Source organism: Vipera ursinii (genome assembly GCF_947247035.1).
Source record: "Vipera ursinii genome assembly, chromosome: 2".
Lineage (NCBI taxonomy): Eukaryota > Metazoa > Chordata > Lepidosauria > Squamata > Viperidae > Vipera > Vipera ursinii.
This window is the reverse complement of record NC_139513.1, coordinates 72014695-72039395: the sequence shown is the minus strand read 5'-3', so window position 1 is coordinate 72039395 and position 24701 is coordinate 72014695. Positions and strand designations below refer to the sequence as shown.

General features: G+C 41.5%; 1 protein-coding gene across 1 annotated transcript in view; it reads right to left on the bottom strand.

Annotated features, from left to right (window-relative positions):
- Positions 1-24701, bottom strand: part of MST1R (macrophage stimulating 1 receptor) — a 70593-nt gene that overhangs the window by 24069 nt on the left and 21823 nt on the right. Inside the window, exons 3-10 of the mRNA XM_083351434.1 lie at positions 20420-20608; positions 19700-19825; positions 18599-18769; positions 15797-15975; positions 11409-11583; positions 9574-9719; positions 7897-8058; positions 6523-6616 (exon numbers count right to left, since the gene is read on the bottom strand). Of these exons, the coding sequence (XP_083207560.1) occupies positions 6523-6616; positions 7897-8058; positions 9574-9719; positions 11409-11583; positions 15797-15975; positions 18599-18769; positions 19700-19825; positions 20420-20608 (1242 nt within the window). The remainder of the gene's footprint in view (positions 1-6522; positions 6617-7896; positions 8059-9573; positions 9720-11408; positions 11584-15796; positions 15976-18598; positions 18770-19699; positions 19826-20419; positions 20609-24701) is intronic.

The following is a 24701-nucleotide window of genomic DNA, read 5'->3' as shown; positions in this document are numbered from 1 at the left end:
ACATGATTTAGAGGAAGTGAGCAGAACAACTGTGCAAGCTTTGCATCTTCCATCAGCTGGATAGCAAGTCTCTGCAAGTGGAATCACTTCTCTAGCTGCTGGCTTTCTTTGAGACAGTTATGATTCTTCATTGTGCAGGGTGTGTAATATGCACCCAAAGAAAACAATGGCAAGGGATATGAGATGGAGGAAAGCTTGCTTTCATCATCACTCTTTCATACCATTCTAATCTCAAACTGGATTAGAATGGCCAATTAGGACTCTAGCCATGCTGGTGGGGGAATTCTGTGAATTGGCCCACATTGACAGTTGTTGGAGTTGAAAAAGACTTGTCAAGACTGATTTCCTCCCTATGTATATTCTATTTTCTTAGGGCCAAGAGTACAAATTCTTCACCAATCAATCCCTGTGTCAGGACCCACCTCAATCCACATCTTAGGAAATAAGAACTCTTGGATGCAAGTTTAGTCCAAAAGGAAAATGTTTACTAGGAAGGAATCGATTGTGGGAATACAAGACGGAATCTGAGAAAAGTTACATTTCAATCCTATATAAACCATTCCCATTCCAGTCCCTCCCCTCATCCATTTGGTCAGGCTGTCGTCAGTTGCTAGGTGTCAGGTCCCTCCATGGGAAAGGGAACTCTCCTTGGTTTTATGGTTATTGCTTCCCTTTTTCAGTTGTAAATGAAGACACAAACCAGATCTGTCTGTCCCCCTCCCTTCCCCCATTAAAACATCCCCTGTTGTTTGAAAATCGCTTCAGTAACCATCCTCTCCCCCCCCCCCTCGGAGAGATGGCAGAATCCCCAGTAATAGCACGTTGTTCTACCTATACAATTATGAAATGTGATATAAATGGATTCTGACATTCGGCTCTCCTTTCAGAAAAAAGATGAGTCCATCTGTGGGGAAAGAAACCATATAAATGTTAGCCTGGTTTGTTTGGATATTCTGTATGAAACCTCTTAAGCAACTTAGGTGCTTTAACATGGAGTTTGTTAACCCACTCGTTTTCTGAGGAGGGGAGGTGTTTCCATGCCACTAAATATTGTATCGTTCCATGGTGTTTTCTGGAATCTAAGATTTCTTTCACTTCAAAATGTTGTTCTCCTTCCACCATGATGGGGGGTGGTGGTGGTGGGATTTTTTCTCGTAGTGGAGATTGTTGTTCTCTCTTTAATAGACTGCAGTGGAAGGTTGGGTGTATTCGTCTAAGATTTTTGGGTAGTTCTAATTCAACTGTTACTGGGTTTATGATTCTTTTAATTGGAAAGGGTCCAATATATTTTGGTCCTAGTTTTTTACAGGGTTGGAGTGATTTCAGGTATTTTGTGGATAAATATACCATCTCTCCTACCCTAAATGGTGTGGGATCGGTTCTTTTTTTGTCTGCCTGTGTCTTGTATGCTTTTCTGGCATCTTCCAACGCTTTCCTAACGATTGGCCATGTATTTTGTAATTGAGCAATCCATTCCTTCAGATCAGGGATAATCGGTTCTTTTGGGGTTAGTTCTGGTATTGGGTTGAAACTCTGGCCTGTAGCTACTTGAAAAGGAGTGTAACCTGTGCTTGAGTGGACTGCATTATTATATGCTACTTCTGCAAAAGGCAGTAGGTCCGTCCAGTCGGACTGCTGAAAATTAATATAGCATCTCAGATATTGTTCAAGTATATTATTAAGTCTTTCAGAAGCTCCGTCTGTCTGAGGATGGTGACTAGATGACAGTCCTGGGGTGGTTCCTAAGAGGGATAAAAATTCTTTCCAAAATGCCGATGTAAATTGCACCCCTCTGTCAGATATGATGCGTTGTGGTACCCCGTGTAATCTGTAAATATGCTGTACAAAAAGTTTTGCTAATGCTTTTGCAGTCGGGATTTTTTGGCAAGGTATGAAGTGTACTTGCTTAGAGAACAGATCTGTGACAGTCCAGACTACGGTGTTTCCATTACTTTCTGGCAGTTCTACGATAAAATCCATGGCTATTTCTTTCCATGGGGCTGAGGGGTTTGCCACCGGTTGTAACAGGCCTGGCGGTTTCCCTTGCAGTCTTTTGGCCATCGCGCAAATTTGACAGCTACCCACATAGCTTTCTATGTCCTTTTTCATAGATGGCCACCAAAATTGCCTTTTAGTTAAGTGTAAGGTTTTTACAAAGCCAAAGTGTCCTGCTGATTTTGTATCATGGCACAGTTGCATGAAATTGATTCTCTGTGTGGCAGGTATATATAGCTTCTCCCCCACCCACGGCAGTCCATCTTTAATTGTGCACACATGTTTATTTTTCTGGAACCATTCATCACTTTCCAAAGATTTCCTGAATTCTATTCCAGTTTGGCTATCTACCTTCAGCTTCATTTTTTCTTGTGCCCTGGTGGTGACTGGTGCTGCCAGTTGTTGTTCCGGTACAAGTGGTTTAAAGTCAGTAACTCTTGTGCTGTTATATTGGGGCATGCGGGATAATGCATCTGCCAGGAAGTTCTTTCCCCCCGGTAAGTGTTTGAGAGTGAAATTGAATCGGTGAAAATGTTGGGACCAGCGGGCTTGCTTAGGAGTGAGCTTCCTGGGCGTTTTTAGTGCTTCCAAATTTTTGTGGTCTGTCCAGACCTGGAAAGGTATTTTATTTCCTTCTAAAAATTGGCGCCATGTTAGTAATGCCCACCTCAACGAGAATGCCTCTTTTTCCCATATTGGCCAGCGTTGTTCTGTTTCTGTGAGTTTTCTGGATGTGTATGCGCATGGTTGCGATGTCCCCCCATCATTTTCTTGTAATAGTACGGCTCCTACCGCTACATCACTCGCATCTGCCTGTATTACAAAAGGTTATCGGGATCTGGGTGTTTTAGGACAGGTTCAGCAGAAAAAAGTCTCTTTAGCCTCTCAAATGCTGCTTGACATTCCATTGACCATTTCAGAGGCTGGCTGGGTTTCACGGGTGACCCCCCCCCCTTCGTTTTCAACAAATTTGTGAGGGGCATGGCTATTTGGCCAAATGCGGGGATGAATTGGCGGTAGAAGTTTGCAAACCCCAGGAAACTTTGCAATTGCTTCTGTGTGCGGGGGGGTGCCCACTCTAGTACTGCCCTGACCTTCTCAGGGTCCATTTCGATGCCCTCTGGAGATATGCAATATCCCAGGTAGTCGATTTTTTCCTGATGGAATTCACACTTCGATAATTTAGCATATAAGTGGGCAGCTCGCAACTTCTTCAGGACTGCTCTGACTAGTTTGATATGTTCCTCTTTGGTTTCTGTGAAGATAAGGAGGTCATCGAGGTAAACCAGGACCCCCTTATATAGGTGCTCTCTCAGCACGTCATTAATTAATTGCATAAAGACTGCGGGGGCCCCTTGCAGTCCGAATGGCAATACTTTGAATTGATAGCACCCCATTGGGCAGTTGAATGCAGTCTTCCATTCGTCTCCTTCCTTAATCCTAATACGGTAGTATGCTTCCCTCAGGTCTAGTTTGGTAAAAATCTTTCCTTTTGATAGGTGGGATAACATATCCTTCATTAGGGGAAGGGGGTACAGATTACATTCACTAATTGTGTTCAAATTTCTATAGTCCACAACCAAACGAAAGGACCCATCCTTCTTCTCCCTGAACAGAACCGGGGCGGCCACTTTGGGTTTGGCAGGCTCAATAAATCCTCTTTCTAAGTTTTTCTTTATGAATCTCTCCATTTCTGCCATTTCCCTTGGGCTCATGGCATACATCCTGGGTTTTGGGAGTTTTGCCCCAGGTTTGAATTCTATGGTGCAGTCTGTGGGGCGGTGGGGGGGAAGCTCATCTGCTCTTTCCTCACTGAAAACCTCAGCCAGGTCCCTGTATTCCTCCGGTATCTCTGGTAATCCCTTCTCTTTCCCCACTGCTGCTGTCTCCTCCCTCTGGGTTGGGGGGGGTGCTTTTGGAGTCTAAGTTCTTCTGCCCCCTCTTTGGGAAATTGAGTTCTGCTGTCCTCCAGTTTATCCCGGGGTTCCATTTCTTCAGCCATTCCAGTCCTAGGATCATTGGGCATTCCATGCCTGGGGCCACTATAAACGTTATGTCCTCATGGGGCCCCAGTGATAGGTGGATTGGTAAAGTGGCTAGGGTGGCTGGTCCTCCCCCTGCTATTGTCCCATCTAATTGACTAAAAGAGATTGGATGTTTTAGCCTCCTCACTGGGATGCTCAATCTCTCCACCAGCGTTGGGCTGATAAGGCAGCGGATGCACCCAGAGTCTATCAGAGCTTTTATTTTGGCTGCTTCAGGCATAGGGGAAGCTAATATAGTCACTGTCTTAAGTATGGGTGGAAGGGGTCCACTTACCAATGGTTCTCCCTCTGAGCTGTCTTCCGAGTTGTCCACTGTCCCTGCGGTGCAGGCCGGAGTCCAGTCCCAGTTCCTGGCAGGAATTGTGGACTCTACAGCCTCTGTCCCCTTCATGGAAGAGTCTTTTGTGTTGCCTTGGGGCTTCCCCGGCTTCTTGGAGGATGATGCCTCTGGTTTTCGTGGGGGGGCTTTTGAACGACATTCTGCAGCACGGTGGCCCTCTGTCCCGCAGTTGAAGCAACTTGTTGATTTTTTGGCTGTGGCTGGTGGGTTTTCCCCCTCGCGTGTTTGCTCGGGTGGCAGGCGGCCCCATGGTTTTCCTCTGCGGTGTCTCTTCAGTAGGTCTATTTCTACTTCCTCCGCCAGGATGTACCAGTCGTCAAGGTGGGGTGGGTCTCCTCGAGGCAGGCAAGCATCATACAGGTCGTAGTTCAGACCGTCTTTGAAATGGCTAAGGAGGATGTCTTCTGGCCAGTTCAGCTTGCTGGCAATGGCTCGGAATTCTTGGGTATAATCAGCCACTGCTCGCCTGCCCTGCCTCACCGTTTTGATTCTCTCCCGGGCCTTACGGTCAGCCAAAGGATCCTCGAACTGTCGCCTCAAAGATGACATGAATCGGTTGAAGTCGTTGAGTTCTGGGGCGTTGGAGTCATGCAAGTTCACCACCCAGTCTGCAGCCATCCCGTCCAGGGCAGATTGCACAATTCGGATGCGTGTTTTGTCACTGGGGATGTCCCGTCCATACTCTTCCATGTAGCTGAGGACTTGGGTTAGGAAAAATCCCAGTCGTGATGGCTCCCCCTTGAATTTGACTTCCAGGGGCGGGAGTCTTTGGCTGGAGCGTTGTCTGCGCCGTGGCCGGTATCGCTCCTCATCCTGGTCCCCATCTGTGGTTCTGGGGGGGGGGGTGGGTACTGCTGAGGCAGCAATTCCTGTTCCATTGGATGGCCCCGGGGTTTCAGGTGTTGGATCCCCTCCGTTACCTTTCCAGTTGCGTCCCCAGGCGCTGCCTCGGTTGCGATTTTCAGCTCTCTCCTCCCTCAGTGAACTCAGGGTTGCTTCCATCAGATCAATGGCCTTTTCCAGGATCCGCTCCTCCTCGCTGGCGTGCAGGGAACTCTCCATCTCTTGCCTCCATTCCGGTTGGTGGTTACTACGCCTCAGGGTCTTTCCTCCCGAAGCCTTTTCCCACTCACTTTTCCTTCCAACGCCCATCGACCACCGGGGTTTTCGGTCGTACTGCTCCACCGCTTCTTCCCCAGGGGAATATGCTGCTTCAGTTTCCCATTGTCTCTGGGATTCCATTTGGGGGGAAGACTCCCCCTCCATGGGGCTTCCCTCCTCTCTTGCTTCGTCGCCAGACATTTGTATTTGTTGCAAAGTCCCCCGGTAAGGTTTTCCCTTCCAGGTTGACTCTTAAAGCAGATTCCGTCTACTGTCAGGACCCACCTCAATCCACATCTTAGGAAATAAGAACTCTTGGATGCAAGTTTAGTCCAAAAGGAAAATGTTTACTAGGAAGGAATCGATTGTGGGAATACAAGACGGAATCTGAGAAAAGTTACATTTCAATCCTATATAAACCATTCCCATTCCAGTCCCTCCCCTCATCCATTTGGTCAGGCTGTCGTCAGTTGCTAGGTGTCAGGTCCTTCCATGGGAAAGGGAACTCTCCTTGGTTTTATGGTTATTGCTTCCCTTTTTCAGTTGTAAATGAAGACACAAACCAGATCTGTCTGTCCCCCTCCCTTCCCCCATTAAACATCCCCTGTTGTTTGAAAATCGCTTTAGTAACCATCCTCTCCCCCCCCCCCCCTCGGAGAGATGGCAGAATCCCCAGTAATAGCACGTTGTTCTACCTATACAATTATGAAATGTGATATAAATGGATTCTGACACCCTGGAGCCTGGGCAAAGTTACTACTGAAAGCACCTACTAAGCCTTTTTCTAGCTTTTCCACATGTAAGTGAATTCTTTACTTCCAGAAAACATAATAATGACTAAGATGAAGAAAGTCTTGAATGCTATGCCGAAAGCAAGCTTCTCATAGTAGTTTTTATATGCAATGCAACCCAAAGCAGCACATTTATTCAGGCAATTGCCCTGAAATCCACAGGAAGCCTCTTTTGAGTAAATAGCTACAGTCTTTATGAATAAATATCTACAATTCTCTTTCTCTTTTTCTCTCTTTTGAAAATACTCACTTCAGCTTTGCTTTGTACTCCAGCAGACTCAAATTGCAGCCTCATGTTATACACTGAATCCAAATTGGCACCATAGATGTAGATATTGGAGCCCCTGGCAAGGAATTGGAAGAATGTGACACAAGAGCAAAGATGTTCCATTCTAAGAGCCCTGGAGCAGCATGTCAGTGATATATTCAGATATGAACATTATCCATGAGAAACTGTAATCCTATATTATTTATTATTTATTAAACTTATATACCGCCCTTCTGCCGCAGGACCCAGGGCGGTTCACAAGGCAATTAAAACAACATCACAATACAAAAATTAATAGCAATTAAAATAGATTAAATTATCCTTAATTAAAATCTAAAGCCCCTATAACTATGATAAAAACCCAATTACAATAAGTTAAAAAATTAAAAAATCCTCAGTCCTGGCCGGAAAGCTCAAAGAGCCAGGTCTTCAGGTCCCGGTGGAACGAACGAAAATCAGGGGCAGTCCTAAGCTCTATGGGTAACTGTTTCCAGAGGGCAGGCACGCCCACAGAGAAGGCCCTCCCCCTGGGCGTTGCCCGCCAGCAATCCTTTGCCGGCAGCACCCTGAGAAGGCCCTCCCTGTGGGAGCGCACAGGACGAAGGGAACTTGATGCCAGCAGCAGGTTTTCCCTCAGATATCCCAGACCCAAGCCATTTAGGGCTTTATAGGTCATCACCAGCACCTTGAATCTCACCCGGGGGGCAACTGGAAGCCAATGCAGCCAATATCTAGCTCCTAACATTACAAACATTCAGGCCTGCACAGGGCAGTCAGATGCTCCCACTTTGCTAAAAATTGAACGCATTCCTAACTGAATTCACTGGAAATTACTTTGGTACACAGGATGGAGCTGCTGGGAAAACCCTTCTTAATTTCATTGAATGAGACAGCTGCAGTGAAATCTTATCAATTTTTATTATCCATAAATGTTTGTAAGTCTTAAAGGTTCAGGACACTAGAAACTTCATTATTCACAAAATAATGCGGAGACACAAGAAGAGGAAAGGATATGCAGTTCACTAGAAAACAATTTAATATTCAAAGGAAGTAATTATAATAGTCTAGGTTATTTTTGTGGATATTTTAAAAAATAATCCATAATAAATATCTGGATTTATTAAATTTCCTGGTATGTGGGAGTTTCGCACATTCTCTGATATTTATTACATAGGTGGCCTTTTAACTCACATAAGTCTTCTCAATGTATGCTTTTAAATATAAATGTATACATTCCAGTATGATTTTTTTTGTATACATCCCCCAAATATACACTTTTTTAAAAAAATATCTTTTACGTAGGAAGAGTAGGATTGTCCTTCAGAAATCTGGGTGCAGAAGAAAAAGGAGACTCACTCATAACTGCAGTTGGGAGAAATATCATATATCTGGGGGTCTTCTCGATACCAGAAAGGCTGAGGAGAAAGAAATCGCTCTTCATCTATTATTACAAACACAGATGCATTGATCAAGTTGCTTGAAGGTGGGGTGGTACAAATTATGGCCTCCTCTCTCTGGCTAGGGAGAAGGGGGAAAAAAGCATGACAGAACTCTCCTTATCAATAGATCTTTTAGCCCTTTTTCCTGCACCAGCTTTTTCCAGCAAGCCACTTTCCACATGCCCTAAGACTGCCAGTCCAGAACTCCCAGCAAAAGCAGCTAAAAGCATCCAGTTGGGAATTTTGAGAGTTACTATTCCAATATACATCTAGAAGCACTGGTGTTAGGGAATAGTGTTCTATATTGTCAACTTTATGAATGTACTAGACAACCCATGATCCATTGGATCATCATTTCAGAGATATTTCTTTATCTAAAGACAAAAAAAGAAATTAAAATTAGCTGAATAAGTTTAATGGCATTTGCTATCTCATGAAGACTGAAGGATTTGAGGGTTCAGTACCAGGTTAAGGAAACCTTCAAAGCACAATAACAACACTAACCACATGAGATACCTAGTAGGGGAATGCTGAGCTTTGTCACATATCTCATAGATATCATCATTATTATATTATTATTATATTATTATTCTTGCATCTGAGTTGGAGTTTTTATTTTTGTTTTGTTTTCTATATCTTGTTTCAGCTCCCCTCATCTTGTTTTTCATTTCTTCTTCATGGCTGTATTAAGGCAACCTCCCCCCACCCCCAACCCTGGTTGCATGAAACACTCTTGAGTAATAGTTGATTGATAATTGGTGTGAATGATTACTTCCTCACTACAACAAACACTACGCAATTCACTTGCTTTCCTACCAGAAACTGAGACTATGACATTTGGAAAGAATGAAAAATGTAGGAGCAGTCATCAGATTGTATGTTGTATATAAAAATCCAGACATGAGTATACTAGTCTATTATTAGATGCTAGATAATTTTAAAGATATTTTAAAGTATCTTAAATGCGGTCTACATTTAGCTATTCAAAAAATGCAGCAATGTACTTTGGCAATTTCCTTTCTTGGAATAATATAAATGCAGTTTAGAAAATAAAGAATCCTGATCACTATTGCTATAACCCAGCACAGACAATGTCTTGATTAGGGCTTCCATATCTGGGTTGCAAGAATCCAGGTCAACATTAGATACTAGATTCATTTCTGCACTCTTTGGGACCATCTAATGCTAGTCCATTTTTTCTCCACCTCAGGAATAGATGTTCTAACCATGAAGAGTCCCAGGTGTTTCTAACTTTCAAGGGTCCAAGTGAATTTCCAAGACGTTTTTCAAGGCCAAGTATCTTTACAGAAAGATGTCATACCAATCAGTTGGGTTTTAAAATCTAATATAATTCAAATGTATGGCTACAGCTTTTATAACTCATTCCTCTATACCTATTTGCCTGAAATGGTATAGGGTTTCCTGCCTGAGCAGGGGGTTGGACTAGATGACCTCCAAGGTCCCTTCCAACTTATTATTATTATTATTATTATTATTATTATTATTATTATTATTATTATTATTATTATTATTATTATTATGCCTTTCAATCCAGTTTGATATGCTGAAGCAAAAAGAAAGCACCCTGTCATACCTTTTCTCACTGTCCACAGGACATTCTAGATTATTAATCATCACTTTCCGTCTGCCTCCCACAAAAAGGTTTTGTCCTCGGATAAAGATCTCTGTTCCTCCGGCCATTGGGCCATAGGCAGGGTGAATAGAAGTTACGTTTGGCCGCTGTTGAGGGTGAATACCACAAACAGTAACACAGTACTCATTGCTCTGATGTAGCCAATTATTGGAACATACTCTGATTATAAACAATGTTATTATTAAAAGCATTGAATATACCTAATACTCCCACCTCCTATTTTCCCCACAACAAAAACGTGGCTTGGGCTAAAAGAGAGCAACTGATAGGGGGTGTACAGAAGAGAGTTTTACTCCCTAGCTGATCATTTTAAAATGTATGACAGTGAGAAAATTTATCGCCTGCTGTTGATTTAGAGAAAGCACATGATAAAAGCTGGAACTTTGTAATGTTTTGTGTGAATGTGGAGTTGAAGGTTAGTTGCTAGATTAAGAGCAGAGTATAAGAAGATGGAAATAAAACATGCGTGAGAAAATTGAATGTTCAACAAATAGTTCAAACTGTATAAGGAATGATTGTAGGACATTAGATGATGTTTGTTTGGGCTGTGCTTATGCATAGTTTGCATACAGATGATGCTGCCCTGTTGAGTGAGAACTTCAGTGAGTTACAGAAGATGTAAGGTTATTTGATGTAATATGTATCTGAACATTAATGTGCAGGAACAAGTACCAAATAGCTATGTTTAGTGAAGAAAAGGGCAATTGAAGGCAAATTATATATAAATGGAGAAAAAAATGGAGCAAATAGATGAATTTGTATACTTTGGTAGAAGTGTATATTAAAGATAGAAAACTGGATGGATAAATTTTAAGATGTGCAAATGCTGATGATCAGGTGACAGTATGTCGTCTGTTAAGAGCAATGATGGTTGATTCAAAGAGGTAAAATGACTGGTTGAAAGAGTGCCCTCCTGTTCACTCTATTTTATGGAACCTGTATATGTCACGGGAAACTTAAGAGTATATTGAATACAATGGAAAAGGGATACTTAAGAAACGTGTAAGGTAAAACAAGAAAAGTCATAAATAAATGGATGCTGAATGGTTGTGGGCTGAATACAAAAATTTATTGGTCTTCCTGAAAGCCCTTAAAATCTAGTTCTGCCGTTGAGCCTGGAGATCCCATCTCTCTCCTGAAGTTTCAGGAAAGCCCTGAAAGCCTTCCTCTGGTACCAGACCTAGGGTTCATATTTCCATTTTATATACTGTATTTATAGACACAGGTTTGTCTCACTTGAATTCAACAATCCAGATGACAAACTTTTCTCTATCTGTCTTGTTAAGACAAGTTGGAACTACCAAATGTAAAATTGGCCTTGCTTTAAAGAGAGTTTAGAAATCCCAAATTCCCATCAAATCCTAATCTGGGCAAATCAAAATCTTATTTGAATAAACAATGTCTGTTAAATTTTGTAGAAGCTTTAAGTTACATTAAATCTTCTGCACATGTCCACTGATGGATTACAACCAAGAAGTTATAGTTTTGAGCGTTTTTGGATGAAATTATAGGTAAATGCAGAAATTCTGCAGTGCCAACACCCACCATTCCCAGTCAGCATGTCTAACAGGCATTATGGGAATGATAGTTTAAGATATTGAGGCCAGAAGTTCCATCTATTTTTTTTATCCACTGGCCTGTATCTACATCTGCTACAGAGCTAAACACTATCCATTACTGGACATCAGTGCATATCAGAAAGTATTTAGTACATTAATGGAAATTTATTGTAAGAACATTAGCAGATGCTCAGGAAGTAATTATATTAAACTCACCATAAATATAAAGCCACTGATGATTGAGGAGCCAGTGATATAAAATGGGCTTGTTTTATTCTCTATAATGGTCAGATTAATCTGTTGTGGTTCCATGATCTTCTCGATCCCCTTTGGTGACAATGTGCAGACAAGAACTTCAGCAAAATCCTTCCACTTTGGCACTTCATTATACCTGGAAACCAAGTAGTGTGAAGAAAGGACAAGGAAAATACTGATTATGATAACCTGCTACAATCTAAGGATTTTTCAGCATCAAGCAATGATACCGTTTTCATGAATCCTCTACTATTAATTAGTAACTAACCTTGACCTTAGTCTAAGATTACTAATTTTGGAATGATGTAGAAATAGCGGAAAGGTCACCTCTTTCCATTCCTAACTGGCACCACAAATGTACCATTTGACTCTTGTGGAAAGGAACAACTTCACAGAACAGAATGCTGGATATAGAAAACTGAACAGCCTGTAGTAGAGCATGGTGGTTGTAAGCCATTCTTTCTTTGAAAACACTATTGCTCCATGTAGTCATTACAAATCCTGATTGACAATAATTTCCCACATCAAACATGCCCACAACCTCAGAGCCATGGATCCACTCACTAAAACTCTACATATTATAGGTACATCCATCCTTTTTAAAGAAGGCATACAAGTTTACCTCATCATTGGTTTCTTGTTTTATTCTGGTGTTTTTTTAAATTGCAGGTCAACACTTACTACAGTGTACTGGGTCATAGAGGGTTACCTCTAGCAATTCTTTGCACTTTTAGCAAACAGTAAAAACTGCTGCTCATTTCCACTCTGGGAAACTTGCCAGTGTGTAACCTCTGACACAAAGAAATGTCTCCTGGCCTGATTTCCACATGAGAACTATAAGGCTGCTCTTGCACTGCAACATAAAGCTTGTGACTTCAACTCATAGCCCCTCCCAGGCAGAAATATTTAAGAGAGTCAATTCCGGAAAATTCCTTTTCCTATCCCAATTTTGCCTTTTGTATGTGTGCACAAAAACAGATAAAAATGAGCAAAAATGCATACTTGTTTTAAAAAATGCATTCTTAAAAGGTGCACATATTTATTCTTTTGAAATATTTTGCTTCATAACTGAAAGAATACAGATATACTGGAAGAGACAACAAGAAGAAAGTGGATAAGACAAAAAGGAAAAGATGCAAGACTATGCTGACTGAAGGGAGCTGTATGTAAAGTTCCCTCTTCCCATTTTCTCCCTCAGAAAAAGAAGCAGGAGATAGGACGGGCTGAGAATGACTGGCCCAAATTTTCCCAATAAACTTCCATGGCTGAAGTGGGGAGGAGCTAAAAACTGGGTCCCTCTGGTCCTAGTTGAACACCTTCAACTATTATACCATGGAGTATATGTGTTGTGATTCAGGGTCAGCCTGTGGGTTTGGCAGTTGGGTTGGACGACTCAGAGGAGGAGGAGGAGGGGGGTGGTGTTGAAGAGCTTGCTGAGGGGGTTGGACAGCTTGATGAGCCCTCAGCCAGGCCCCTCTCACCTGGTCACCACGCAGACCCAGCTGTGTGAGCCTGACAGCTTGGATGAAGATGACCCACAGCTGGCCCTGTTCAAGGACGCCTGACGCAGGAGGCAGTCAATCAGGAGTAAACAGAGGAAGGCAATGGGGCTCCTCGAAAGGAGGCAGAGAGAAGCCACGCCCTGAACTGTATTTAAGGGGGAATGCGTGGGAGGGCTGGTTTGCTGAAGGCAACCGCTTGAAAAGCTCCTGTTTCTTGGTTCGTGTCTTGTTCTATTTGTTTTTGTAGCAATAAATTTGGCAGGCGTAATTCCAGCCTCTTGCCTTCTTGTAAAAGGGGTTGTCCCTGCCTTTTCTGCAGGGCCGGTAGCAGGCTGGTACAGAACAATATGAGCCATGATGGCGCAATGATTAGAATGAAGTACTGCAGGCTAATTACGCTGCCAGTTCGGCAGTTTGAGTCTCACCGGCTCACGGTTGACTCAGCTTTCCATCATTCTGAGGTTGGTAAAATGAGGACCCAGATTGTTGGGGCAATATTATCCTGACTCTGTAAACTGCTTAGAGAGGGCTGTAAAGCAGGGCTTTTCAACTTTTTCACCCATTGTACCATTTTTAGGATATGGCAACATCCAAGTACCACCAGTCACCTAGCAAGGTGTCAAAAACTTGATGACCCTCCCCCCAAAAAGGAAAAAAGTGATGAAGTACAGGTAGTCCTCGACTTACAACAGTTTGCTTAGTGACTGTTGGAAGTTACAATGATACTGAAAAAAGTGCCCCCCAAGCCACAGCCGAGCAAGAGACCTGCCTGCCTGCCCGGCATCGCTCTTCCTCCTGTCCGAGGTTTTCATTGTTGTGAGCATTTCTGCTGAGGATTGGCAGTGGGGGTGGGGTGGGGGGGGGGTTGATTGGTTTTTATTCCCTCCCTCCTCTGTTGGGTGGTTGCAGCAGGTTTTGGTCACTTCACATGACCCTGGGACACTGTGACCGTCATAAATATGAATCAGTTGCCAAGCATCTGAATGTAAATCACAAGACCCTGGAGATGCTGCAACATTCCAACTGATCGGCGTTTCCTCTGGGCTCAGAACTGCCAGGATCAATGCTGAGCTCCAGCTGGAGCCTGGTGCTAATCCTGGCGCTTCCACTGAGCCCTGACAGCCCTGCAGCTCCAGCCATCTCTCACTCAGGCTTGTGCAGTGCTGCCACCGGTTCAGCTCATGCCTCTCCCCTGCTACCACTTTTCTATAATGGTTGCATATCACCTGCCAGATGCCAATGTACCACAGGTGGTACCCATACCACTGGTTGAAAAGCCCTGCTGTAAAGCACTGTGAAGCGGTATATAAGTCTAAGTGCTGTTGCTATTGCTATACCAGGCTGTCTATGGAGACTCTCAGTCATCCAGGTATGGTTGTCCCAAGAAGGCTTCACACATTTGCACTTCTCAGGTGACCCTGAGGACACAGGTAAACTTCCAAAATGGTTTCAGCGACTCTCTAAAAGAATGCAAATGACCAGCTGTCTGCAAGCAATATAAATCCTTCCACTCCCCACCATCCAGTCAGAGCTGAAGAAGCTTCTTGGATGAGAAGCGAAACATCTTCAAAAAAACACAAGAAAGTCCAGTTGCCTCCTGAAAAAAGCACCTTTGAGGCTATATCACACTGGTTCTCTTGTTGGCTTTTATATTCTACACTCTTCAGTGCACTCAATGAGATCCTGGATAATTTTTTTTAAAAAAAAACCAGTTATGTTTTATTTATACTGCACTTCCTATCTAATGGTGCTTGGGGAATTATGAAGAAAATACAACAGACCCAATAAAACCCATTAAAACTGAGTGGCTGTCAAATTGTTATAATGAGTGGAAAGACAGACTCACACCTCCAGGGCAGACCTGCACAGCAATGCCTCTTCCAGCCCCTGTCGTTTTGCAGAGAATCCAGGGGCTTTATTTTGGCTTTATTTTGTCAAGGGAAATATGGCAGACTTCTCACAGCCACGGTAACACGATAGCAGAAATGTATCATAGCACAAGTTGCTCTGCCCTAACCTCTGAGTCTGGGTGTCCACAAGGGAGGCAAGGAAAAGCCAGTGATGACATACATAACACCATCATGCAAATGGGTCAACTTTTGCACTTTTTTTAAAAAATCCCATTTATATCCCGCCCTTCTCCGAAGACTCAGGGTGGCTTACAATCCAAGAAGCACAAATCAATGTGCTTAGCAATAGCCTTCATTCTATGTATATGCCTGCTTATTAGGGCTTTCGCCAAGCGGCATTATTACAAAGTCAGCTTATTGCCCCCAACAATCTGCGTCCTCATTTTACCTACCTCGGAAGGATGGAAGGCTGAGTCAACCTTGAGCCTGGTGGGACTCCAACCTGCACTAATTGCAGGCAGCTGGTGTTACTTAAGGAGGCATTAGCCCACTGCTCCACCAAGGCTCTTGTTGCATCACACACCAAGATGAAAGCACACAACTGTGTCATTTGATGTCACTAGGCACATGTTGTCATTATTACATCCTCACGGCTTGTGATGGACACCATTCTACCAAACTCTACTCTGGCCCAGTGGCAAGCTCTGTGACAGATGCTTCCGGGGTAATTAATATAGACATTTTAGAAAAGGTAAACATTTAAGAAAAGGGAAATGTGGATTCCCTGGATTCATTTTCCCTCCTGATAAGTGAAGATGTTATGCAGTAATTGACACACAATACCCATCTCCATGTTTTATTCCCCCCACTTTTCCCATGTATGTATGCATGAAGTAAATCTGAAGAAATTCTTTTGTGAGTGTTGATGCATATGCATGGGACAGAGTTAGGCAGAAACCGAGTGGGGAGAAAGAAGAGAGGCAGATTTTCTTCTTACCGCTTTGCTAAGCTCTCTTCAAGTATCACCGAGCAGGTCTTCTGTCCTACTGTAATCAAGTAGTCCCCAGGGCCTGAGTGTGCACCAGCAGTGCCAAAGAAATATGGACGAGACTGAAATCCCTTGCCGCAGAGAGTCAGCTTGGTGCTGCCATACAGAGGTGCGCTTCTGGGATGAAACTGGGAAAGCAGATAACTATCATCAAGATTAACAACGACCAGAGCAGAAACAGCCCTAAAATCTCACTATCTCCTGCTGAAATGTTAAATATTATGCCTCAAATTCAGTTGTAAGCAGCAGCCAAAAGGGCAGGCATATTTCTGCACAGAGAGAACGTCCAGGGGAAATGACAGACTTTCTCCATATAGCCTGCCCATCCAGCTGTTGCGAAAGCTGGGCTTATGATGCAATTCATTGGAGGAAACTCTGTCATTATCACTTGTAATGGGGTAAGCTTGTATTAGTAAAACAAAACCAAACTGGAAAGGTTCAATTTGATGCAGATAAAAATTGTGACCTAAGTTATTTTTGGCCATATCCCAGGCCAAAAATGACAACTATGTATTTTTAAAGACAGGCTAGTATCACTCTACTGCAGATTAAACCAGCAAGAAATGACTATGCAAAGGAACTGCTGATTAGTCATGGAACAGACTTTAAACAAGGATGTTTCTCTCCTGCCCTGATTGCTGCACATGCATGAGTATCAACATAATCCCACCTGAATTTGAATTCTATTGCTATATTCAAAATAAATTCTCAAAATCTGTTGTTGTTAGCTGCAAAGTCGTGTCTGACCCATCGCGATCCCATAGACAATGTTCCTCCAGGCCTTCCTGTCCTCTCTCAAAATTTAGTTCCACATAAAAGAATATTTGTCTTTAGATTTATATAAAAAGGTTAGCTGTACAAAGCAACAAAAAGTACAAATCGTGTTATATTTTTTTATCATTCTATTTACCATATTTGAGAAATGATCTAGACATTTCAATGCTTTTCTCTATTGCACAAATAATTTAGCTAATGGGTCCTTCACAATTACTATATATGATATGTGAAGGTGAAAGTTTACTTGATTAAAGTACGTTTGGCTAAATATTAACTCATTTATTACAGACTACGACTAGTGGCGCAGACAGATAAGCTACAGAAAAACTGCTTGAAACCAACTAGCAAAAGCTGTAACCATGTAACAATCTATTAGCCTACTTTCAAATAGCCACTGAGCTCTAACTTTTTTTTTGTACTTGGAAAGACACAACTAAGAGAACAGTTATAATTTTCTATTGCCTGCCAAGAAAAAATCAACACCAGGGCTCATTTGTTTTTATGACTGCAATCCACTGGCAGCAATGATTGTTTCTTATGTAATAGGCAACTCACACAAGTTCCTAAAAGATGTAAAGATTATGAATGTAACCTCAGGATAAGCAGAAAGTCGGCCAAGTTTGTGGATGAAGCTGTACTATTCAAATGTCAAAAAACACATCTGATTATGAAAACGTCCGAGAAAGATCTACTTAAACTATTGCAAAGAATCCTAATTTCACAAATGCACTGATGGAATCTGAAGTATCTGTAAATACCCAGGAAAATGATTTTGGAAGTCAAGATGAATTTTGTAATGAAAATGTCAATTTCATGTGAAGCAGTTGTGAAAAGAATAAATTTCACACCCCTGATTGTTAGAAAAAAGTCTGAAAACAAAAAAGTCAGCACTCCCATGGCTTTATCGAAATCTATAAAATATGTTATGCTCATATCTGACATAGCGTATATAGTTCTAATGGTAACTTTTGAAAAACATTGCCAAAGAGCTGGAAAAAGTGCAGAAGAAGGCAATCAGAATGGTTGTCTACCTTAACAGAAGAGATTAGAAGGTTTGGGACTCTTTGAAAAAAAGTGGACTAAGTAGGAACACAACTGAAATCATGCACTATCTTAAAATGTTAGGACCGGTAAATTGATTAGAAGATCCAGAATAGACATGAAAAAGCTTTTTTTCCAGATAGTGCATAATATTCTACACACAAGACATCGGAATGGCCACTAACTCGAATGGCTTTAAAAGGAATTGGATAAATTCATGGAGGACGACTCTATCAGGAGTTCAAGACTAAGAGATCAAAGTTGTCTTCAGGCTGTTGGCAGAATACTTCCAAATGCTAATTACAGTGAGAGAGGAATACAGTATTTCTCTGTCTTCTATCTATGAACATCCCAGAGGCTGGACAAAGTTGGGCAGAATTTGGATTGATTCTGTTGTATGTTCTATTGCTAAGAAAATTGTCATTGTTATTAAGAAAAGCTTAATTTTTACACAGCTTATGAATTTTTATACCTTACATTAATGTACAGTCCATTACACTGCATTTGATACTTTACTGTTGGGAAACGCCCAGCCAGATAGGAAGGAGTGATCAAGGAGGGAATTAGTCTTGAGATCCAGGACTGACTCAACCCCCTCCCCCCCCACAAATATCCATGGAACCTTGTCTAGGGAAGGCAAGCAGTCTGTGGAGATTAAAGCCAGGCACAGGTGACCAGATCCACACATGCAGATTTCAAGCTGACTCCTGTATTACAGGCAGAATACAATCAAGGAGTTAACTTGAACTCTACACATGATGGATTTGGTCACTTACACCAGACACTTACATTATTTATTTTATACCTTATATTTAGAAAAAACAAATTATCTCCTTTGACAAAGATACAGAAGATCTACAGTGTACTAGAGCCAGCTGTAGCAGAAGCCAAAGTGGAGGGAATACAGAGAGAAGATAAAGGTTCTTTGCATACATCAGTCAGGACTGGAGGGCAGCTCTCTTGATTCCACCGTTTCTTGCATTTCTCCTGACGAGTACATGAATCTCCACACCAGCCACACTGCATGAAACGCTCTGCTTTCAGGCAGCTGAGGCATGTTAGGAAATGCAGGCAGCCTGGACCAGTTTGGCTTACCTGGAATACCTGCAAAATGGACAAAAAATATCAAGACAAATGATAAAAGAACTAACAGTCTTTTCCACAGCCCTGACTGGGGCTCATGCCCCAATCTACAAAAATGTTTTTATGTCTTCCATCACAGAGTAATTTGTAGCAGAAATAAAATATTTAAAATGTAAATACAATTTACTTCCACAGAGGCATTCCTTAAATATATGTCTGCCATGCTCCCTGCCTATAGCTTGAATCAAGATAGCAGAGACACTGTATAGGGTTTAAGATAATCCAAGCTTCAGTAAAAAAACGGCCATGAGTTTTCTACAATTCTACCCAGAACATGGCTGAAATATTAATTGGCAGTAGATCTACAATGGAAATGGTTCTCTGGATTAAACTGATCTGTTTTGTAATCAGATCAACACTTCAACACCTCATGCCACTTCCAGTTCAGAAGATGCATTTCCAGAAACTTCAAACTACTTCTAGAATGGGTAGTTTGGAAGGAGATTCTGCATGGTTTGGAGGAAAATGGAATATTCTGGAATTCTCTGGGATGTTCCATCCTTTCTTATGTGTGAATTCAATCATTATGGTCCTGAGGTGGAAGACACCTTCCATCTTAATGTAATAAACAAGGTCCTTTTCTTTCTGAAAAGATAACATTAAGCAGGGCAATAACAATAGCAACAACAAAAGCTTAGAGTAGAGTCAGGAAGCAAACAAGAGGATTTTCCTGAACTGCATTCTGAACTAGTACAGAAAACCTCTGTCAACAGGTTTTGCTGAACTTGCATATTAGGCACTGAATCTAGACACTAACAGCCTTTTGCTTGTAATGTAAAATCAATGCATCTTCTGAATAATCCTCCTCCTCCCAGAAATAAAAGAATCAATAATGCTACATGTTATGTCTCAGTCCAAAGCAGTCTCCCTTGAGAACCCAAGATGCCTCACCTCATTTCCTGTGGCAAAGAACAAAGAGTGATGCAGCTTGCCAATTTCTCTCAGGACTGGCAGTTTCTCTCCCAAAGAGAAGTTGGCCATTGCAGCTTTGTAGAAACTGGATCCATCAAGAACCATCTAGAAAAATATAGACATACACATGTATGCACATAGAGAAATTTCCATCAAGAGTTCTCCATTAGAGATTGTGATTATAAAACAGTGTTGTGACTACATTTCCAAATTTATCTGTGGTGTCTCCTCAGAAGCATGGGAAACTGAAAATACAGTTCCTCCTGTCACTACAAATTCAATTTCCAACAACCCCAATTTAATTGCTAGCAACCCTTTTCCATGCATTTAATAATTTACTTTTTCTGATCCGTGAAAATTTTAATTTAATAGCAACTTGAAAAGACAACTTTTCTGAATATTCAATTCAATAGCAACCTGTCTCAAATGTCTACAGCAGACATGTCAAACTCGTGATGTCATGTGACGTCGCACGACGTATCAGAACTTTTCCCCCATTGCTGGCAATGGGGTGGGTGCGGTTTCCTTGTGACGCGTCCGGCCCACGGGCCAGCAGTTTGACACCCCTGGGCTACAGGGACCCCAGCTAGGATCAAGGAGATAATATAGGCAACCTGGAAATTTCAGATTGTTCCCTCCTAATAGAAACATTTGTGACAGACCCATTGTGTATGGCAAAGAGCAGCAGCTTTAACTAACCTGTAAAACACGTCCTTCAGATGTGCCTAAATGAGCCACAGTAAGTTCTCCTATTGCAGTTACAAAGATAGAGGTTAGCAATACATCAGACATTCGTCCTTGCAGAAGGTCCAATTTGAAACCATCCATAGCAATAAAAGTAGGTTTCTTCAAGCAGTTGACGTCCACCACTGGGGCTGAGAGATTCATCTGTCATGACAAACAGACCATTAGTTATAAAAAGAAACAGGACTCGTGCAGAGTTGACTTTGTGTAGAAGAGGCTGTTACAATCAGAGTCTTATGTGAAAGAAGTACACCTCCTGGATATGGAATTCCTCACATTTTATCTGTTGGGATTCCCAATTTCATCTATTATATCCCAGTGGCACTTCTGTAAAGGCCAGGGAAGGTACAAACACTTGAACTTCTAATTATTCTGGAAGGCTACACTAGTGAGGAATAAAGATCAAGTCTGGAATTTTTCAAATTGGGTTTTGTGGAAGCACATGTCATGGTTCCAATAAATGAGACTCCATAATCATTGAAGAGATTCCACGAGACACTAAAAACAATTTAAAATGTACCAGTCTTAGATACATATTCAGTCATATGCTCCACCTCAGTACTGTTCTTCCCATTTCATTGGCTGTACATAATAAGACTTTGCAATCAGTCCATACAAGAGGTACTGGCTAGTTATCTCTAACCATCAGTCAAAACTTGTCTTCCCAAGTTCTTATTTTCTTCTGTTCAATCATGTTTGATTCTTGGAGACTGCCCAGACAAGTCTCTGCAGTTCTCCTCCCAAGTGGACACATCCAAAACTCAACTTCCTGCCTTCTTCCCAATTCTAACAAACATCTCCCCAGGTAGCCCATACTTTCTAAAAAAGCAGCTGAGGGATTAGGCTGAGAACCTAACCAAAATAATTAGGCCTAGTGATTACTACCCTTTCCTTCTCCTCCACATTGGGATGAATGACACAACAAAGAACCTGAGTACAATAGTGAGAGATTACATACAACTAGGCAATAAAGTTAAGAAGCTAGGAGCACAAGTAGTATTCTCATCCGTACTCCCAACGAAAGGCCAACACCCATTGAGGGAAAAAGAATTCTAGAAATAAACCACTGGCTAAAGGGTTGGTGTCACCAAGAAAACTTTGGTTTCCTGGATCATGGACTGCATTTCCTATGTGAAGGACTTTTGGCAAGGGGTGGGCTTCACTTCACAAAAACAGGGGAAAATGTAATCAAAAAAGACTGGCCCAACTTATTAGGAGGGCTTTAAACTAAAATTAAAGGGGGAGGGTGACCAATCTTTAGAATCTCTAGAACCCAAAACCAATCATAAATCCCAAGATAACAAATCAAACAATGAGGTAGGCAGAGATGAGAAAAAAAGAAAAACTCAACAATCAGGAGATGCAGGAAACATACCCATGAACAGGCATCAAAGTCTTAAATGCTTATATACAAATATTCAAAGCTTGGGGAACAAAAAGGGCGAACTAGAAGCAACAGTACACAAGGGAGGGTATGACATAGTTAGCATTATAGAAACCTGATGGGATGAAACCCATGAATGGAATGGACTAATAGATGGATACAAATTGTTCAAAAGAAACAGGTCTACAAAAAGAGGAGGGGGAGTTGCACTATATGTAAGAGAACACTACATATTTACAGAAATGCACATGATCCAAGATAAAATCTCTCCAGAATACATATGGGTCAATATAAAAGAGAAAAAAGTGACATTATCATAGATGTATATTACAGGCCACACAACCAATCAGAAGAAATAGATGAACTCTTTGCAAACCAGTTAACAATTGTATGTAGGAAGCATACCACAGTAGTAATGGGAGACTTCAACTATCCAGATAACAACTGGGAGGAAAAACTCTACAGTGAGCGGGAGATCAAATAGATTCCTAACCAACTTAGCCAATAACTTTGTCACTCAAAAAGTGGAGGAGGGAACTAGGCACAAGGCCATAGTGGACTTAATTCTAACTAATAGAGAATTAGTGATAGAGGGAGTTGAAGTTGCTGGAACCTTGGGTGAAAGTGACCGTGTTATACTGGAATTTAATATAATGCAAACACTAGCAAGAGAAAACAATACAACCAGTGTCTTGAATTTCAAAAGAGCTGACTTTAACAAACTCTGAGAGAACCTAGGAAAGATCCCATGGGTGAAAATCCTAAAGGGGAAAACAATCCAAGAAGCATGGGAAACTCTGAAAAATGTGATCATAAAAGCCCAGAACAGCATAATACCACTGAAAAAGAAAAACAAGGAATTCAAGAAGAAACCAGCATGGCTGCACAAAGATCTCTCTGACAAACTGAAAGACAAAAAAGGAGAAATACAAAAAATGGAAAGAGGGGCACATAACTAAGGCCAATTATCAGTGGACAGCCAGACCATGCAAAGATGGAAGTCAAGGAATGCAAAAGCTCAGAACGAACAAAGACTTGCAACAAAAATCATGGATAATAAAAAAAGTTTCTTCCAAAATATTAACAACAAGAAAAAAGTCAAGGAAACTGTAGGTCCACTAAAGATATAAGATGGCAAGGAAATAACAGGCAACAGGGAGAAAGCAGAGCTGTTTAACTCATATTTTGCATCAGTTTTCACACAAAAAGAAACTATAGCCCAACACACCAAAAAAACCACTGCAAAAGACATACTAGAAACAAAAATTAAAATAAGCAAGAAAATGGTAAGAAAATCCTATCCGACCTTGACGAATATAAATCACTGGGACCCAAAAGACTACATCCCAGAGTTCTGAAAGAACTGCCAGATGTTATCTCAGAACCATTGCACCACATCTTTCAACAATCCTGGAGGACCAAGGAAGTACCTGAGGATTGGAAAAGGGCTGATGTGGTTACCATCTTCAAGAAAGGGGGGAGAAAAGGGTTTTGGTTCATGCACGCAGTGCTTCTGGACGTGCAGGAACAGCCTGCTTCCTGCCGTCCATTTCTTTCTTTTTTGGAGGACCCTGAAAAGGGTCAAAAATCGTCCTGGAGGGGCGATTACTGAGAGGAGGACTTTCCTGCGATTGTGGAAGGGCGACAGCCCTCTGCTGGAATCCAGGATTATATTTTTTGGCCCGAAGAAGAGACTGGCCATAAAGATGGCAGATCACTCTCTGCCGAAAGCCAAAAGTACTACCTAGCACTAAGAAGCAATCAGGAGGACCTGGGTGAGCTTTTACCTTTCTTATTCCCTTAATCATCTTCCTGTGGGACTTTCCTGAAAATCTCTTTCCCCATTTTTTTGAGAAAACGGTGAATATCTACTTTGGGAACAAATCTTAAAGCCTCAAAGCTACAAAAGAATTTTAATTAATTTAGCAAAGAGATTAAGAAATTTCATTTGTATTTACTAAAAAGTTTCTATTTGTTGCTGGGAATCCACTATCCTATCTTTTCTCTAAGCTGTCAATTAAGGAAAAAATTTGGACTAATCCTACAAAAAGTTCTATATTAATCTGGAAAAAGAAAAGAAAAGAAAATTCTTACATTGCATGTTATATGCTATTGATGACATCTTGTGGCGAAACCTGGTACAGCAAGTAAATTTCTTTTTTTGTTGTTGTGAGAGCTGACTGAATAACAGAGCTGTCCTTGACACTAAGATAAGGGTGGGAACACCTGGCACTGAATACAACTCTTCAGGAGGTGGAAAATCTTTGACTATTATTAAAACAGCTTCCATGGAAGATTTAACTACAAACAACAGCGAAATGGATGAATACATCCCACCACTTGATTATAAACTGATACTGGACACGATTTTGGCAATGACAGAGCAAATTAAAGCCAAACTGCAAGAAAAATCTGACAATTTAAAGCCACCAAATCAAATTTTGACTTTAAATGAGGAAGATAACCCAAAATCAAATAGAAATGGAAACTAACACTAAAATAGGAGATTTCAAAGAACAACAAAAGCAACCTACAGAAGACCTTAAAGTCCAAACTTTAATGACAACTACAAAACTCACAACCCAAAAAGCAGCAGCACCTGAAGAAAACAACACCAAGAGTGAAGACACCAAAGGCCTTCAAATACAATATATTGAGAATTCAATTAACCAAAGGACAACCATAATACCAGCAACTACTTTCTACCTAACCCAGATAGAATTGGAAGAACAAAAAGATTTGACTGATTTAATGACAACTATATTATAGGGATGTGGTGGCTCAGTGGGTTAGGATGCTGAGCTTGTCAATCAGAAGATCGGCAGTTTGGCGGGTCGAATCCCAAGTGCCACG